The following is a 19,450-nucleotide window of genomic DNA, read 5'->3' as shown; positions in this document are numbered from 1 at the left end:
TGACTTGGACTCTGCAGGGGACATGTGAAGCTGTTAAAAAACATCAAATCACAGATACAAATCACCAGTCACCTTGTACTATACCCACACCACCAAGGTAAAACGGCCATCTGTCTTAAAAGATAAAGCCCAAATCCTGATTCTTTGTAAATCACAAAGCCTCAAGCAGCACTTGTTCTGATGTCTGCTCTCATTTACAATGAAGATACAGTCTCTCCTCTGCCACTGCAGTGCTTTTGTAACCATATGGATTAGATTTTTGAGCATCCATTAAGTTGTTTTAATCCATTTAACTGCCAGCCCTGAAAAAAATGACTTTCCTTTTGACCCCCCTACGTTCTATTCAGATCCATTTTAAGTGCCATCCCTTAAATAATTCCTTGACTTAAATCTGTCACAAAAATGGCTTTTATCCTAGCAAACTGTCAATCTGGTTAAGTCTTCCCCCAGTCACTGGTCCTGGCTAAACTTCTATAGTGTCACTGGAAATCCCATTAATATTCTAACCGTTCTCACGAGGGATTTTGAACTCTCAAAGAGTGGCAGCAGTTGAGGAACTAGGCAATGAAACCACGAATATGGGTTGAGTTGAAATGAACATGATAACAGATATGAGATTTAGCTACTTTTTATGCTGTCAGTCTCACAAATGTCATCCTAGGGTGGTTTTGTGGGTCTGTTTTTCTCACTTTTTATCTTTCTCCTCAAGGCTCCACGGCATTTTCTTTCTATCTTTTACTGTTCTCTCTGCTCCTAGGTGGCTCCTCATAAAGGTGTAATCAAGCAAAAAATCCCAGTGTGGGGTCTGCAGCTCGGCCACATAGCCACTATAGGGAATAGAAAGGGCTAGCACAAGTCAGTACAAGAAAAGGCAGAATACTTTCTGTAGTTGTTAATTCAGTGCCATTCTCAAATGTCCTGGAGTTGGCTGGCTGCAAAGTAACTGCACCTAAATTGCACAGTGTGCCATCACATTTTGTAATTTCACACAGGAATGACAGTGATAGCATCCACTTAGTCTCTAACTACCCAGATATTTACATGATTTAAACAAAAGATTTGATGTAATCTAAGAACGGAAATGGATATGATACCATTTTGGTATTAGAACAGTGTTTTGTGAAGGAGGAGGATAATGATTGAAGACGGAGAAGTTTTTTTCGTGAACTGTGCATGTGTCATATCCTCGATAGTTTGGTAAAATGTAATGCCTTAGCTGCTGTGGAGCTACAGACACTGACAACATGTGTCAACAAAATTAGCTTCCATAAGAGGTTTTTGCAGATTATGAAGTTGACACATTTAATTTTCGCATTGCTGACAAACAGACTTAAAAGAAAAAAAATATTATGAATTTTACCTACCTGTCTAGTATTTTATTTACTCAGCTTTTCCTCTGAAATGTGTTTTGAAGTGACTGATTTGGGCTTCTAGGGAGGCCAGGGAGGATAAAAGGAAAGGGATCTCAATTTCTCACTTAAACACCCTCCCCAAAACTTTCTTATTGGATGGCTGTTTGTTTTTCTTATGCCAAATTTGTATACAATATTAAGAAAATTTTGAGAGAAAATATGCCCGAGTAGTCTCAAAGTTTGTTTGGGCATGCAGTAAATATGCATAACACTTTGTTGAGACAGCAGCGAATCAGAATTCACCGTTGTCCCTTTTTCTGCTCCCAAATGAGACTTTTAATTTCTGCAAATCCACGGGAGTCTGATGTGAATTGAACATGAGTTGCAACTGTTGTGAAACCTGCAACTTAAGTTGCAGAGCATTTTCTTTGCTTCTTATTTGCCATCTAATGTGATTCTTTTTCAGATACGGCCCTATGTAGGCTGTCTAGTTCAATACCTGCCTCTACTCTGGAAGCAATCTGAAGAACACAACATGCTTCGGTGTGCCATATTAACTACACTTATCCAACTGGTACAGGTATGGTGCATCTCAAATTTACAGTTTATTATTTTTGCATTAGTCGGTCCAGTTTTTGCAAATCGAGTATTCATACACTATTCAATTCAAATAAATTGAGTGAATTGACTGATTAGTATGAGGAGTCAAACTGTTAAACAACAAGTTGATCTATCGTATCAACTTTACAGTGATTAAGTTTATAAGTGTGATTCACAGTTTTCTTAAAAAAACCCCAAAAAACCACGCAAAACCCCAAAACATCAGGATTGACCAAATTTCAGTTTAGTCGTGAATTTCACAATCCCCAGAGCTTTAATCCTTGTTGTAGGTACACATTCGCAAGATCCTTTCAAAACACTCTTGGCAAAAATCGCAATATTAATATTCAGTGGTCTGTTGTTTAATTTCCCAAAGGACCCCAGGGTCACAGCTGGTGCCTCTTTCAAATAATTAATTACATTTCAACTATGAGCAGAGTCAAAGTCAGAAGATATCCACCTGATTTTGATTATCATCATCAAATAGGAGTTGTGGGTTGTGAGAATTAAGCTGCAGATTGCAAATATCTGCAACTTAATTTGGAGATATCAGTAATGAGAAACCCCTAAACTTAAATAGTGAGAAAAACATTTGTCCCAAGAAGAATGCTGTTATGGGCTGAAGGTGCTTATCTCAGACTTGAATAAGATTTGGACCCCTGTGTGGCTGCATTAGCTCATGGTGGGAAATGAAATGCCTGGTGATACAAACATGTTTCCTCTGGGAGAGTAACAAGAGTACACATCTGGCAAACGAAATGAAAATCTGCAGCTGAAGGGCCTCAGATTATCTAACTGTGTTGCCACATGCTAATTTGTTCTTTTTATTTAATACATGCAGAAAAATGTTAATGTTTAAAAGCTAAAATGTAAGGTACAGGAGACTTACTTGTGTTATTGACCCTTTTGTACCTGGACCTAGTCCTAATGTACCCAGTCCTGTGCCTGCAAAGAACTGAATAGAAGTGTGTATGGATTGTTTGGCTTAGGACCAGCTGGAACTGGCACAACCAACTCATGCCCGTCAGTGATCCAACAGCATAATAGCCGGCGTATTGGCTTACTTGCTTTTAAACTTCAGTTTTGCCTGTAGGAGGTTTTTTTTTTGTTGTTTGTTTGATGGAGAGAGAAGGGTTGCACCATCTGGGGATTGAGAAATGCTGTCTTCGTTTTACACCCACATAAATGTAAGAGATGGCATATTTAGACCAAATTAATGTCATGCTATCAGTAAAACGGTGCTGACAGATTTGAAATGCTACTTTGGGTTCTGTCTTCCTTCACACAGATTAATTCCTCTGCTACATGCACGGAGTCATTTTTCAGCACTTCTGAAGACTTTTAAGATGTATTCTAACCATAACCAGTAGAGGTGGGAATCACCATACATCCCACGATACGATATTATCACAATACTTAACGCACGATACGATATTATTGCAATTTTTAAAATATTTTGCGATATTCAGATTCTGTACATAAAAGTAAACTTTATCAATATTCATTTTATCTAATAACAAAGTCTCACACTCAGTCTTTCTCTCATTTCAGTCAGTTTTAATGTTGACAAACTGAACGGTTTGCATTACAGTCTAGTCCAACTTAACTGAACGCAACCATCTGGTACAATTATAGCTATTCTGAACTGTGCAATTTGTGAAAACTATGCAGCCCATTCAGCAACTGAAGAATTTGAAAGTAAATTAAAACAAAATATAATTTTACATTAAATAAAAAAGTTTTAAACTTAATTAAAATAAAACATGGCTTAAATTTAAATAAGTAAACTGTCATGTTTATTGCTGCCATAAAAAAAAGTTAAACACATTTGGACAGTGAAGGAATGTCAGGATTCTTGCTCAGAAAAAGGATCAACATGCTCTGAAGTCAGAGCAAAAACTTTTTTGTAACAAAATATTGATTTCTGCTGTCCCTGTATCGATACATTATTAGCAAACAAAATATCACAATACTACACAGTATCGATTTTTTCCCCCACCTCTAATAACCAGTACTTGCCTAATCTTAACAGTTACTTTAAGCTTGCAATAATCCTAACTTTACCACAACCTCATGCTAAGTCAGGCTCTTCGTATTTGATCATTTTTTTTATGGGGAGTTGCTTTTTAACTGCATAAAAGGAGCTGACACCCCCAAAGTGGGACTGTGTCCAAGCACTCAGTATCATCAACAGCATCTTTCCCTTATCCTCTTCCAAATGATCTTGTGTTCTCTATAAATACACAGTGGATGTGTAAAGCTTAAAGTGATAGAGTGCTTTAAAAGGCCATGGTGTCAGATAGCAGTTAAGTTTTCATCAAGAGGAGTTTGTGTGTATGTGTGAAGAAAGATGGAAGTGAGGTATCAAGGGTGAAAAATGCTTCAGAGGGCATAATCCATAATTTAGAACAATCGTGTTTGTTGGCACTATAATTGGTAACTTTGAGTGCTTGACTTGTGTGTTTGTGTGTATTCTGATTTATGTAAGTATTTATTTTTTTGCTGTGTGTGTGTGTGTTTATGTACTTGTCTAACTGTGCTGACAGTTTTGCTTAAAGGAAGGTTGTCTTTTGCCTTTTATGAAACAAACTTTGAACTGAATTTGGATGACTTTTTTCTTGTCAGTTCAATAACCGTGTTATTGTTTGAAGTCACTCAAAGAGTGTATTCACATATATACATACATATATACACACGCGCACACAGAGAGATAAGGGCTGTTGACGTTAATGTGATAATAACATGTTGATGCAGACAATGCTGGACAGTTTTCAACTGAAGCGTCTGAACAATCTAAAACAAGGGACAAACTTTCAACAGCCATAGCTACATGGGTGGCTATGTCTTGCAGGCAGTTATATTGTGAGGAAGTATATGCTTAAGTCTACTTTTGGCATATTTTTTTGAGCACGCAGTACCCTTGAGATTTTTCTGGAGAATATTCTGAGCAGTATTACATAAACATACATGTGACTAAAGCAAGTCTGTTTGTCCACCTCCATGCTGATATTGAAATGTGAAAGAAATATTGTTAAGGTGCATTTAGAAAAGATAAAGTAATCTGTGATTAATTTATGATTAGTCTCGAGCTAACTGTAGGGAATCACGCGATTAATTGTGATTAAATATTTAAACTGACAGCAGAGGGAAAAGGCTGTAGTGATAGATGTATCACTCCCAAGTGCTAACCAACATCTGGAAGAAAGAACATGAGAACCTTGTGATTTTATCAAGGGCTGAGAGAGGAGCTAGAGAAGATGTGGAAGGAGAATGTAATAGTGGTCCTGCGATAATCAGAGCACTCAGGGTAGTGATCCCCAAACTGGACAAATGGCTCCAGCAGATCCCAAGAACCACATCTGACATTTGTCCAGAAGAACACAGCTTAGAAAAGGCAAAGATAATTCGCAGGACCCTAAAGCTCCCAGGCCTCTGGTAGACGGCCCAAGTTTGAAAGATAAAGACAGCAGAGGTTTGCTTATTGAAACGATGCCAGCTTTAGATGGTTCAACTAAATATTGACATGTGTGACTTTTTGGGCCAGGAAAGTGTACAGGGAATCAGCTTTTTTTTGTTTTGTTTTTTTGTTGTTGTTTTTTTAAATAATTTGAAAATGCAAACTCTGTTTCTCTATGATATGTTGAGTGAAGCATTCAGTTTAGCTATTTCAATTATACTATGTGTTGCCAAATTGATATAGTCTATAGCCTGGTTGAAACATTAATCAAATGGTTGGTCATACTCTGGATATGTTGCCGTTGCATTTGACCCAAACACATCTGGAAAAAGGGATGCAGAATCTTTACTAGATGACCAGATTTGACTCCAGAAACACAAACCTCTAACAGTCATGTAGAGCTGAATGTGTGTTGAGCTGTGTCCTTTCTTACAGTCAAATCCAGCATTATAGCTGTGGGAATGTACCTTGAAATATGGGTTTGGTTTTAAAGTCTTCATCTTTGCTTCCAGTAGCACTGTTTTATGTCCCCTATTAGTTGAAAGCAGTGTGATACTATTGAGGTCAAAATGACACACTACTCGGTTGCTCATTCCCCTTTTCTGTCTTACAGTATGGCCACATGCAGATGTCCAGTGCATTAGTAACAAAGGGCTTGTGAAGTACACTTTGCCAAGAAAAAAATCTCCCAAGGGGAAGTTGCGTCATTTCTTACTCTTACTCTTGTGTCATGTTAAACGTCATAAAAATCTAAATGACCAAGAAATGACCTCTGACTTAGTTCTAGGACTTGCTTCTTTCCCAGAAATCGAACTTAATAGGTCCATATTGTTTTAAAGGGATATAAAGTGAGGATTTTAAAAAATAAATCCATAAACAACTCTTGCACCCTAAGGCAAGTATTTTGCAGCCAAAGAAACATTCTGTGCTTACAAAGAGCTTCCTCCCTGTTAACCTGATTCACTGAGGTATGGTCTTTCACTAGTTGCTGGGGAAGGGTGTGTCAGGTTTTGGATAAGCCGATGTGTCTCTATTTCACACCATTCTGCCAAAGTTATCTGCAAGGAAAACCCATTAAACTGAAGCACACAAACTGACTTCCTGTATCTTTGTGTTCTCACAGGGCCTCGGGGCAGAAAGCAAGAACCTGTACCCTTTTCTTCTTCCTGTCATCCAGTTGAGCACTGATGTTTCGCAGCCGCCACATGTGTATTTGCTGGAGGATGGGCTGGAGCTTTGGTATAGAGGCATATGCAGTACACTAACATTTATGACTTGTACACACTCCCATCAGGACACTAGATACTTTGGATATATCTGTCTTTGTCACTCTATTTCACCCGAGTCCTTTTCTCATGTTAAACATCAGCCTCATTTACTGACTCTCAGTTTTCTTTTCCAAAGGCATCCATTCTTGAGTTAAATGCAGGTGTTGTTAATTCATGCAGCTCAACCACAATCTTAACTTTATCTTAATGTTTGGGAATGTACCATTTTAATGAAGGTGCCTGCTACAGTACACTATGTTCACTTTTGAAAATGCATTGCCTCCAAAATGTTCAGTTCAGCAGAAGAGAATTTGTCAGGGTTACCCTATATTGCTCTTTTATCATCCATTTGCTTTTTAACGTCCTACTTAATCTCTCTTTTCCTGTCTGCCGCGCTGGAGAGCTTCACTGTTCAGCATTAAGCATGCTGTGTCTGTCTTGCAGTAGAAACCCTCAGTCTTATATCTATTTTCCTATCTTTTAGTCTACTTGATAAACAGTGGTGCCCTATATATTTGTTTGCTTGGTTTACAGTCGAAATTGGGTTGTTTTGTTGTTGTTTTTTGTTTGCTTCTAAGGTTATGTTGTGCTTATAATATCCTGATGATGTGTCAATAACACATTTAGTAAGCTAAAAATGTGAATGAACTGTGTATTCAAACATTTTCCTTTTAGATGCCTAATATTAGTTCTTTTTATATAGACTACAACTTCCATTTCAATTTGCTGAGTGGACTTCATTTATAGCCAAAATTTAGCCATTCGATGTTGCTTTTATGATATTTTTTCTTTTTCTTTGTATACAACCTTCATAATTCCTTGTTTTCCCTCTGTTTTAAATCCCCGTGACCTTCTTTCTCTTCCTGTAATATTTGTCGTGTTGCTGTTTCTCATCCCATGTTCTTTTGCCATCTCTAATCTAATGAACATCTCTTTTGTTACTTCTTGTTTTTTGCTCTTTCTCTCTCATCTCATTACTTTGCCCTTGTCTGCCTCTCATCATCATGTCATCATGCAGGTTGGTGACTTTGGAGAACAGTCCAGCCATCACTCCAGAGCTGCTCAGAATTTTCCAGAACATGTCAGCTTTGCTAGGTGAGCTCACATGTTTCTTTGCTTGCTGGTTTGCCTGGCCTGGTTTATGACCACACACAAACTCCCCAAAATAACTTAATGGCATTTTATATGCAGATCACATTATTGTTTAGAAAGGAAGCTGTCACAATAATATGAAGAATAATGTGACTATAATGCATTTTAGAGTGGGTTTCCTGTATAATGGTTATATTTATTTGTATATGTGTTATTATGAAGAGAGAGACAGAAAACATTTCACTCCAGAAATGGTCATAACAGTGATGCAAAATTGCTGCACAATCCCCCCCCAAAACAAGCCAGTGTTGTCAGATCAAATAGTTGAGAATCACAGGGAATGGGGAAGGTTGATGCAATCCATGACCGTGGACTTAATTTTCATAGTTTCATTACCTCAGGCTATTGTAGCTTGTAAAGATCAGAGTTGTGGCTTTGCAGTTGCCTCAAGGCATCAGAGTCACTACTCTTGGTCTGTAGGCAGCTGCGAGGGGCGGCAGACTGAATAGAACTGGCTGGATGATTTATCACAGGCCCACAGCACTGGGACACACCTCACATGTTCTGCTCTGTAGTGGTGTATGTGTGTGGCCTTGCGTGCGATGAGGAATAGTATTGATTTAGTGCTTCTGCACATAACGAGTGATATAACCACTAGTGTAGCTTGATTGGCTTGGTGGAGCATTTGATCACTTACAGTGTGGCTGGGGAATCATGAGACAAGAGCAAAGGACTCGGGTTGACAGTTATGGATTGATGTATTAGAGGATGAGGGAATTAAAGAGGATGAGGAAAGAGGAAAGCTTGATAAAACTTGGCATGGAGGTGGTGAATGAAAAGGAATTATTTAAAAATGATTGCTGGAAAATTCATAAAGAGAAAGTCACATAAAAGAAAGTTTGTGCATTGGAGGAGTGTGGACATGGATGAAAGATGAGAGAAGGCCTTATCTAGTGCTGAACAGAAACAGGAAACCGAGGAGATGAAAACAGCAGGAAAAGGGATTCTTTTTTTTGCAAGGCATCACTGCTAGTTATGTTAAATTTTAGACCAATCACAGAAAATTACAGAGAGGTGGCAGGAAGGTGACAAAAACAACTACTGTTGCCAAGAAACCAAAAAAGAGAAGTGAAAAAGCATACCAAATCCTAGTGATAGAAAAACTGTTTTAAATTCAGATTAAAGTTTGTGGGAAGGAGGTGATCACAATGAGTCCAATCATTCAGGAACATTTTCCTGAACATTTTTCAGCACAGAAGATAAACTAATAATGAACTAACTAAATAACATTTATGCACTCGTAGAAGTCTTGACTGTGTGATTGAAAGACGTCAGCCCTGATTGCCTCCACTTGATTGACGAAGATCTGTCATATAATCAGCGCGTGCCGATCAGCTGCCATATTACTGGTTTAAGTGGGCTTAATGGGTGTATCGAAGGAGGAAAGACAGACTGTAATATCGATAAGTCAGATTAAAGAACAGCAAAAAATTGAAGGTTTAATGGTGGGAAATGAGAGACAGATACACATGGACAGATAAGGTTGTGTAGAAATGGAGATTGACAGATGGAAGTGGAAACACAAATTCCAGGAGGAAAAATAAGCTCAGTTATAAAGGTATATGAGAAAAGGCTGTGTCATTGTGCAAAATGATTAGATCTTTAGCAAGATGATTAGATCTTTAGGATGAAGGCAGACTTCTGTTTCCTACACAGACACACATATCACTGATCACATCACATGCTCATTAGAGATGGGAATCACCATACAACTCACGATACGATATTATTGCAATTTTTTTTTTTTAATATTTTGCGATATTCAGATTCTGTACATAAAGGTAAACTTTATCAATATTCATTTTTATCTAATATCAAAGTCTCACACTCAGTCTTTCTATCATTTCAGTCAGTTTTATTGTTGACAAACTGAACGATTTGTATTACAGTCTAGTCCAACTTAACTGAATGCAACCATCTGGTACAATTATAGCTATTCTAAACTATGCAATTTATGAAAACTATGTAGCCGATTCAGCAACTGAAGAATTTGAAAGTAAATTAAAACAAAATATAATTTTACATTAAATAAAAAAGTTTTAAACTTAATTAAAATAAAACATGTCTTAAATTAAAATAAGTAAACTGTCATGTTTATTGCTGCCAAAAAAAAAGTTAAACACATTTGGACAGTGAAGGAATGTCAGGATTCTTGCTCAGAAAAAGGAGCTGACTTCAGAGCATGTTCCAGTCCACGAAAAAATTGTTTGTAACAAAATATCGATTTCTGCTGTCCCTGTATCGATACATTATTAGCAAACAAAATATCACGATACTACACAGTATTGATTTTTCCCCCCACCCCTACTGCTCATAGACACATCAGGTGAGGAGCTTGCAAGTTAAAATGGATTGAGCTCTGTCTTGCTTTGTTCACGGGAATAAGTCTCTAAACCAGTGCGGCCTACGAAGTAGAGATGGCACGATACCACTTTTTTATGTCCGATACCGATATCATAAATTTGGATATCTGCCGATACCGATATGAATCCGATATAGTGTTTTTTAATCAATAAAACTGTTTTTTTTTTTTATATCTTGCTGCATTTTGTATAAGTTTATACTCAAGTTTAAATAAATAACAACACTAAAGCTATTCTGTTATACCTGTATGTAAAAAATACACTGCGCCCAAAATATTTCATAGTTCAGCAACACTGATCAATCTAATAAACTTAAACCTGCTCCATCCTTCCTATTCTGGTATTTTAAAGAGTACTTAGCAGAAATATTAAGCAACCTAACTAATAGGGTTGCAAACTCCCAGCAAAAAAAAATAGGGAACCACCCACACCCCCCACCTCATGATGCTTAATCGATGTAATTAAATTTAATTTGATGCAGGGAGGAAAATGCACAGAAATAAATTATTTTTCAAGAATAATTAAATAGATTCAACATTTTCTTCAACAAAATTGCAGACTGCACAGATGGTACCTTCCCAAAGGAAAAAGTACTATAGCTTACTAGGGTATATTAGAATTAACAGTTACTATATACAGTAATGGACTTATATATATTTTTTACATCAGATTAAAACTTTGGGTGTAAGAGTCAGATAATTATTTATTAAAAGCTAGACATTTTAAATGAGAATAAGAAAGAAAAGTATGTCTTTGTGCCCCCTTTTCCCTGTTCATGCCCTATCGGCCCCCCTGGCTAAACTTTGCTAGATCCGCCCCTGCACAGTTACCAGCCGTCAGCTGCGTAGAAAAGGATCCTGGTGTAGAAAGTAATATTAAATAAATTCTAACAGCAGATTATCAAGCTTAAACGTGCTGCTGTTGTTCAGCCGCTGGTTTCCTCTTTCTGGTGCAAAGTGGGCCAAAAACAAACGAGAGACGGACTCGCGACAGAAAAGCCGATCAGCTGATCATTGATCAGTTTCACGTTTGAAGTAGGAGCAGGAGAGAGAGAGAGAGAGAGGCAGTCGCTCTATATATTGGTTGTTAATCTTAACGCGGGAATGCTTTACAAACATTCAGAGACACACACTTGCTTTACTTCTCTCTGGGAAAACTTCCTCGGAGATGAAATGCTGGTTTGGTAGCACACAGCCGCTCTATCACGTGATGCACACTGCAAGTGCTACGGTTATGAGCCGGGTTACGCCTTGTAGCAAGTTTTGTGAGGTGCTTTTTTGATATTTAATGGATCGGATTACATTTTTTATTTCTCGCCGATATCCGATCCAGGAATTTGGGTCAGTATCGGACCGATACCTAATATCGGATCGGTCCATCTCTACTGCGAAGCGTAGCCCTAACAATGGTATTCCACATTAGATGAAAGGTTTACTTTCACACATCCATTCAGCACCATTTATCTCCCTAATATGCAGTTTAACTCATAAGGGCTCAAATGTAGGCTACAGCAATTAGTTTCAAATTAGGAAATTAATAGTCTATTTAGATAACAAATTGGTTATTAAAGTGATTTTGCAAGAAGAAATGCCATATTATATCATCTGTCCATCCTCCCAGTGATCCAACAGCAGCCTCGTGTGTTAAAACGCTGAAAACAAATAATAATTCTTGCTCATCAGAGGCTGCAATAGAGAAACAATATCTCTCCCTTAAGAATAGATCTTAATAGATTAAGTATAGATCCTGCTTTGCCAACATCCATCTTGGTGGATATAATATAATGTGACTCATTTTGTGACCCAAATATGCTTATAATTATTCGCACTTTCTGTGTTTACTTCGGAGACCTTGCTCGCCTTTCTGTCAATATTTGGTTCAGTGACGATGAGTGCCACTTTACTCTGGCCATGCCAGACACATTAATGCAAGGAAAAGGAAAAAAGCTTTCACATTTCTGCAGGTACAAGGAAACTGGATTCCATTAGTATTAAAATAAATAAATAAATAAATGAGGGGCAAATGCATTGGGTTTTTTTTTGTTTGTTTTTTCCTTTTTAAATACAAGTCATGTTTGTATATTCATAAAAAAAGATCTGGGCTAAATCTTTGGAGTTTTCTATACGTATGTCTAATATCAAAAAGTGTTGGTAAGTTTCTAATCAATCATCTTTTCATGTTAAACTGTGCTTCTGTATCTAAAATAGATTTAGATTAGGTATTGATTTTGCACATATTAGCTGTTTTACTGTTATGTCATATTAGGACTGATAATTCTTAACACAAGGGCTGTTTAATAGCTCTTATTAAGCTTTCAGCCACATCTCATTGACAACTTCTTTCTTCTTGCATCTGCTATGAGATAAAGGATCCAGTTTTTAGTCTTTCAGTCATGTCACGATTAAGCAATCTGAAATTGTCTTCTCTCTGTTGCTGTCTTTAAAGTCAAGAGTGATCAGCGGGCCTCAGTTAGTCAGGCCCCTGTTATCTTAGCTGTTATCAAATTTTCAAAAACTCTTAACAAGCTCGCTGGTTTTAAGTACTTTGCCATCAGTAGATGTTTTCACTATTGTAGCATTTGTGCATGTGTGCCGCTATTTTAGGCTATGCTTGATGCTACGTTAAGGAGTCGAATAACCCAGATGATAAGACTTTAAAATTACTGCCACTTGTCAGCCCTAAGTACTTTCTCTACAGCTTGTTGCTGTCTCTGTCTTATGTTCTTGTGAAAAATCAGTTTCTCCCAAGGTTATGTTTGCATGTTTAAAGCTCATTAATTGCATTCAATGTGCTTGTGAGTGCAAGTGTTAGATAGAAATTTCAAAGCTGCTATGTTCAAAGATGATAGCTCAGAGGTATGATCACAGGTTTGAACAAATCAGGAAACACTTTGAAAAGCTGTGATTTAATGCTGGGAAGAACAAGAAGTTAAATAGAGAAGCTTTTTCCCTTTAAAACACGCATTTATTTCCATATACCAATGACAAATCTTATACAAGAACTAATGTTGCCTGTGTTTTGCAATCTATCTCTTTCATCAGTCTTCAGCTAGTCATCATCTTTGGCTAGTTTTCACTAGAACATCTGGTGGTTCATTTATTTTGCCCATGGAGAGCAATGGAGGGATGTGGGCCATTGAGATAGTCTGGCTCACTAGGATGTTGGAGCTTGCCAGGTATGTGGCCTGGCCTGCCTGATAAAGAGCCCTGCTCCATCATTGCTGAACTGGAGGAGAAAATTCCCTAATTAGAATGTCAAGAGCCTTGCTTTGGCTAAATTGTTAGACTAGCACTACGCTCTGTATCACTGCCACCACACTCTGAACTAGGACACGTTTCAGCTGTGTGTGGTGCTCTGATTTGTGATGATGGAGCACGAGCACAGAAGTTTCTCTCTTCTCTCTTACTGGCGTTACACTGACTAATGTGAGCAAGAAATATAGAAGTAGCCATTTTAATGTACTTTACTTTGTCCCTTCAGTGTTGAGAAACTCAGCAGTTCAAAGTTTTGGTCGAAAGGTTCATAGTTTTGGTCGGAAACAAACACATTAGTGTTGTATTAATTAAAAAAAAAAAAATAGAGTGACATAAAACAGAAAATCACAAAATGTAGAGATCTTTAAAAACCAGTGATTGTTTATTTTCTCATAACAAGGGATATATGGAAGTCATGTATAGCTCTTGTAGCCATATATGCTAATTTTCATAAGCTTTTTGTTATTTTAGCCTGTGTCTTCAAATAGCTTTATTTTGGTCCAAATGGTCATCCAAAATTGTACGATGAGGCGTTGCAGTGTTTGCTTTTTGCCATTTCCTAATAGCTACAAAGATCCTGGGTTCACAGAAAGGTCTCGGCCATCTGAGGTCTTTCTGTGTGGACTCTGAATCGTTCCTGTGTAGGTTGTCTCTAGGTGCTCCGATTTTATCCCACAGTGCAAAAAAAAGGAATGTATTTAGTGATTCTAAACTGGCCGTAGGTCTTAATGTGAGCATGAATGTTTCTGTCTCTCTGTGTTAGCCCTGTGATAGACTTGGTGTACCCTGTGTCCCTTTCTGTGACAGCCTGGATAGGCTCCAGCTCCCTTGCAAACCTAAATTGGATAAGCAGTAAAGAAAATAGATGGTTGCATTGAATTCTAAGATGATGAATGTTCAGTTATATCAATGGTTCCCAAACTTTTTTGCTGGGCCCCGCTTTGTTTTACAAGAAAAATGCTTCACCATATATTCTAGTCTTTGGCTTAGAATGAAGTTGGTTTGGAAACATATTTAGCTATTCAGATTCATCTCTTGCTTTGCGTTTCTGTGGGCGCCACGTGCTAGCAGTGTCCAAGCGTTTTGTCCCCCCCCCCCCCCCCCCCTTCATACTGTGCCCCCCCTGCCATGGCTCTGCGCCCCCCACTTTGGGAAGGTCTGAGTTATATAAAGCAGAACATCTGCAAATACTCAGCTTTAGGATGCTACTACCAGCATATGTTTAAAACATTGCCAGATGAGTGACTGATAATCAAACTAGTAGTGTCAGTATAATATTAGCCTGCCTCCTGGTTGATAAATTGAAACAGAACTGCTTCATGACCTTGCTGAAGTAATAACATACTGCTGCACACAGTCAATTCAGAGACTCTGACGGATGAGAGATCTGTTTGCACTTGATAAGTGTTAGCTCACCGTTGTGGGCATTTTGTGTTTGTACAAGGTGATGGCCAGCGGTAAGCATAAAAAGGGGTAATGGCACCAACCAGTTCCCCACATTTGCCTTCTATCATTCTGAAATTGTGATGAAAGAAAGTTAATTTAGCCTTAAAATGAAAAAGACATGTTATATTAAAATCTCAGGTGTGTTGTTAAAACCTAGCTGGTAATGGCTTAAAAGTTCCTTTCTTGGCTGTTAGGCACTAACCATTAGTGTAGTTGTTCTGTTTGGACACCAATATACAGTTATTGTTACCGACTGACTCCTCCCTACACTCATATTTTGATTATATTAATAGGGTAATAAATTTTTCCTAAGTATGTTGGTTTGCACTGTTGTCCACAGCAAGGTCCTGGGTTTGAATCCACCATCTGGCTGGGGCCTTTATTTGTGGAGTTTCATTATCTCCACGTCTGCGTGGGTTCTCTCTGTGTACCCACACTTCTTCACACAGTCCAAAGATGTGCACTTAGTGGTGTTAGGTTAATTATTGGTTCTAAATTAAGTATGAATTTGTCACGATCTGATATCCTCGTGTCGGTGTTGTTCCCACATTATCATAATGTTCCAGGTTCAACATTGCAAGTGACCAATCACATTGTTGTGACATCATACTTTTGCGACTTTGGAAAAAAACCTTAAAAAAAGAATCTAATTAACGTGCGAGAAACCGCCTCTGTCCACCGATCCAGCAATTTGAATTCTTTTCATTTCAGGATACTATTCTTTAATAAACGGTAAGCATTATACGTATTGTCCTTGCAACATTGGAATGTCATAAATGAATGACTTGCAAAAGTATGACGTCACAACAATGTGATTGGTCACTTGCAATGTTGAACCTGGAACAACATTTATTATGATGATGTGGGAACAACACCGACACGAGGATATCAGATCATCCATGAATGTGAGTGTGAACGGTTGTCTGTTTCTCTGTGTTAGCCTTGTGACAGTCTGGCAGCATAACCATGGTGAACCCTACCTCTCTCTGTACAGTAGCTCGAGTAGTTTCCAACCCCGCCCCCCAACCAGCCTGAATCGGATAAGCAGAAAAGAACAGATAGATGGACACAGTAAACAAAGATGAAAGTGAATTTCACTGGCATAATTTTGTTTTCAACATATTCTATAGACATATCATTGTCTGTGGGTTTTGTTTGTTTTGTTTTTTGTTGGGTTTTTGGGGGGCGGGTTTGACATAATTATCCAGTGTCATCATAGCTGTTGTGCAAAAATATTGGCCAGGCACAGCCACAGACGAATCAAGCAATCCTGCTAAGGGCTTATGAAAGTACTCTGAGGGAATTGCTAACATTTCTCATAATGTAGCCTCACAGTTAACTGCCCTGTTAATGTGTTTCCTGGATCAATCTGAACAACCCCATTAGACAACAAGCTCTTTATTACAGGTTTCCTAACTGTAAGTAATGGCTTTGATTATAGCTATCACATGCGTTGGAAATATTTGGCCTTATTTGATGCATCAATAGAGGAAACGGTAACATCTTATCGTCTTTTCTTCCATTTTGATGCCATACTCCACAAGGGCTCTTCTTACAGCCTAATAACTGCAGATATACTATCCATGTTTAACCTGGAGTTCCTCATGCATTAACCAGTGTGAGATCTTTGAGACTTTTTTTGCTGGCTATAGAGCTTGGAGAGTGCTTCTCATACGTTCACCTTGGAATATTTCGGAGCATTAACAAGGTCTAGTATTTATTAACACTTTGAAATAACAGAGATATCGTGACTTGTCACTTTTCTGTGAAGTTTTATGTATTTGAAGGCTGTTAAACCCCCGAGCCTGGGGCTTTACTGATCTCCAACTTTTTGTAGCTGGCTGACTAGAATGAGCCCAACAAACATTATCTGTCCTTGTTGCGCTTCATTGCAGATTTTGGCACAGCTTTTTTGCTATCTGTTCACTTTCCTTACTTTGCAAACATTTTCACCCTAATCACAGATTATAAACTGAAAATTGTGGAATAGTGGAATTGTGGAATATGACCACGTTTTAGAAGTACCCAGCAACCATTAGTGGTACTTTAGGGACTGTTATCGCAGTCAGATGTGAGTCTCATTTCCCAGCTAATGTTGATAACTGAAGCGGATTTTGCAGCATATGCCCAGGGCTATGAAGGATGTACTCACTAAAGCTTAATCAGTGCTTTAGCATCTGTTTTTGTGACTATTTGATTATGACGGTGTGTGCGTGGAGGGGGTGATTGTGTCCTCCCTTCCCACATCTTTGTTAAAATTTAATTGCTTTTATAGTGTTTGGCAAAACAGCCTATTCTGATTTAGACTAATTTGTATTCCTTAGGCTTTTCTAATATTTTGTCCATGGGCATTTCTATGCATGGAAGGAGAAAATATTAAAATAATTTCTCTATAATTCAATTGCATCCAAATCTTACTAATTAATAAAAAAAATTTCCTTGTGCCCAGCTGTGTGTTCTACACTTTTGGTGAGTGCTTTGCTGGAAACCTGAGGAAGTGCATTGTCCTCTTCAAAAACATTTGAAGGAGTATTTTTTACCCCTTAGTTGTAAAAGGTTGATGGGATAGTGGCATCATCCTATCGAACAGGCGGCCTTCATCGTGGACACCTAAGTTCGTGAATGTGATAACTCGAGAACGAAGTAACGTAGGAGTTTGAAACTAATAGTATAGGTGTATCTCCTATGTCTCAGACTAGTTCTGATCTCACTGACCTTGACCATGACTCAGAGGTCAAGTTTTCTGAAAATCTTTGGAACAGGATAAGTCCAGAAGGAAGTCACCTAGGATTTTCAAATTGATACCATAGGTCTACCTGCTAGAAGGCTGAGGGCTACCACTGGTTACTATCAACTGCAGACATTTTTTTGTTGTTCATTTGGAACCTGAGTGTTTATTTCCAGACCATCATAATTGTGCTTTCAGGATTGCACTTTTTATATCTCACTGTAGGACCAGTCACAACATAGAACCCAGGAGAGAACAACAAAGGTAGAGAATAACAAAGGTAGAGAATAGCATTTATCAGGCTGTTGTGTTGATGTAAAAAGAAGCCGATATGTTGAAGCTGAGTCACACTAAATCCTCCATCCTTTTGTTCCTGCCGTATTAGTGTCACACCGAAATTGTCTGGGGATGCTGTGTGGAGATGGAAGTGAATTTACTTCCAATAACCAGAAAGATGCAGTGTTATTTTTGTCAGGCTGTTTGTATTCATACATGGACACTGGGGGTGGCCTGGGTTCATTTGCAATCGTGAGGGATGTGAATGATGAAAGTCTTATCAAGTCCAGGCCTTGGTACTCTGGGCTACCCAGAATAAGAATTACATTCTTTGTTTATTTTTTCTTTTAATATTAATTTGTGTTTTCCTCTTATGTTGATAGCTACACAAAACTCTTCTTCAAAGGGTATTACCAGAATATGTACACATCTTATCAGCTTGACATGGCAGCAGTGCTTGTGGCGGTTTCATTATGGAGGGACAGGGACTGGAGAGATGTCACAAGCATTTATTCACCTCTTATTTTGCCTTTGGCATTAAAGACAATGCAGCATGTGTAACTGTGCTTGCAGGTAAGATTAAGTATTTTTGAGTGTACTCATATGGTGTCACTGAAGTGTGATAATGGGGGTGACAGTATTTTCACAGGCATAGAAAAAAGAACAGTCTACTCTTTGTTTATATTAGAACTAGACTGTTTAGAAGAAATAGTTTTTCATCAATTCGATCGATTTTATTTTCCCTGGACTGCCTCAAAGAGATTCTGGCAAACCGTCAGGCGACTCAGGAGAGGAAAGCATTGCTCTACCTGCACTGTGTATAGTGCAGATGGAGCGCTGCTGACTTCAACTGAGGACATTGTCAGGTAGTGAAAAGAGTACTTTGAGGATCTCCTTAATCCTACTGACATGTCTTCCGTAGAAGAGTCTGGGGTAGAGGGGGGTGACTTGTCAATATCCGGGAGTGAGGTCATTGAAGCAGTTTAACAACTCCTTAGTGGCAGATCTCCTGGGTTGGATGAGGTTCGTGCCTGTACAATGTTGTGTGAAGATCAGGGCCAGTACCGAGACAGACCGAGATGGTGGGTCCCATCTTCAAGAAAAGGTTCGGAGGGTGTGCTCCAAGTATAGGGGGATCACACTCCTCCGCCCCCCTGGGAAAGTCTATGCCAGGGTGGTGGAAAGGAGTCCGTCCGTTAGTAGTACCTCTGATACAGGAGGAACAATGTGGTTTTCGTCCTGGTCGTGGAACACTGGACCATCTTTTCCCCGCTTGAGGATCCTCGAGGGGGCAAGGGAATTTGCCCAACCAGTCTACATGTCTTTTGTGGACTTGGTCCGTTGCTATAGGCCATTCAGTCCTTATAAAGCCTTTGCAAGAGCTTGGTCCCTATAGCCGGCAATAAAGCGGACTCGTTTTTGGTGGGTGTTGGACTCTGCCAGGGCTGCCCTTTGTCACCGATTCTGTCCATAATTTTGATGGACAGAATTTCTAGGTGTAGCCAAGTGGCAGAAGGCTTCCACTTGGGTGGTCTCAGAATTTCATCTCTGCTT

The 19,450-nt window shown here is 38.6% G+C and overlaps 1 protein-coding gene across 1 annotated transcript in view; it reads left to right on the top strand.

Moving 5' to 3' along the window:
- ipo11 (importin 11) overlaps positions 1 to 19,450 on the top strand; it is a 124,520-nt gene that overhangs the window by 56,258 nt on the left and 48,812 nt on the right. Inside the window, exons 20-22 of the mRNA XM_085181588.1 lie at positions 1,819 to 1,932; positions 6,533 to 6,648; positions 7,696 to 7,772. Of these exons, the coding sequence (XP_085037714.1) occupies positions 1,819 to 1,932; positions 6,533 to 6,648; positions 7,696 to 7,772 (307 nt within the window). The remainder of the gene's footprint in view (positions 1 to 1,818; positions 1,933 to 6,532; positions 6,649 to 7,695; positions 7,773 to 19,450) is intronic.

The sequence above is a fragment of the Neolamprologus multifasciatus genome, chromosome 12, assembly GCF_963576455.1.
Source record: "Neolamprologus multifasciatus chromosome 12, fNeoMul1.2, whole genome shotgun sequence".
Classification (NCBI taxonomy): domain Eukaryota; kingdom Metazoa; phylum Chordata; class Actinopteri; order Cichliformes; family Cichlidae; genus Neolamprologus; species Neolamprologus multifasciatus.
The sequence above is the reverse complement of the archived record's forward strand: the minus strand, read 5'-3'. Positions and strand labels throughout refer to the sequence as shown.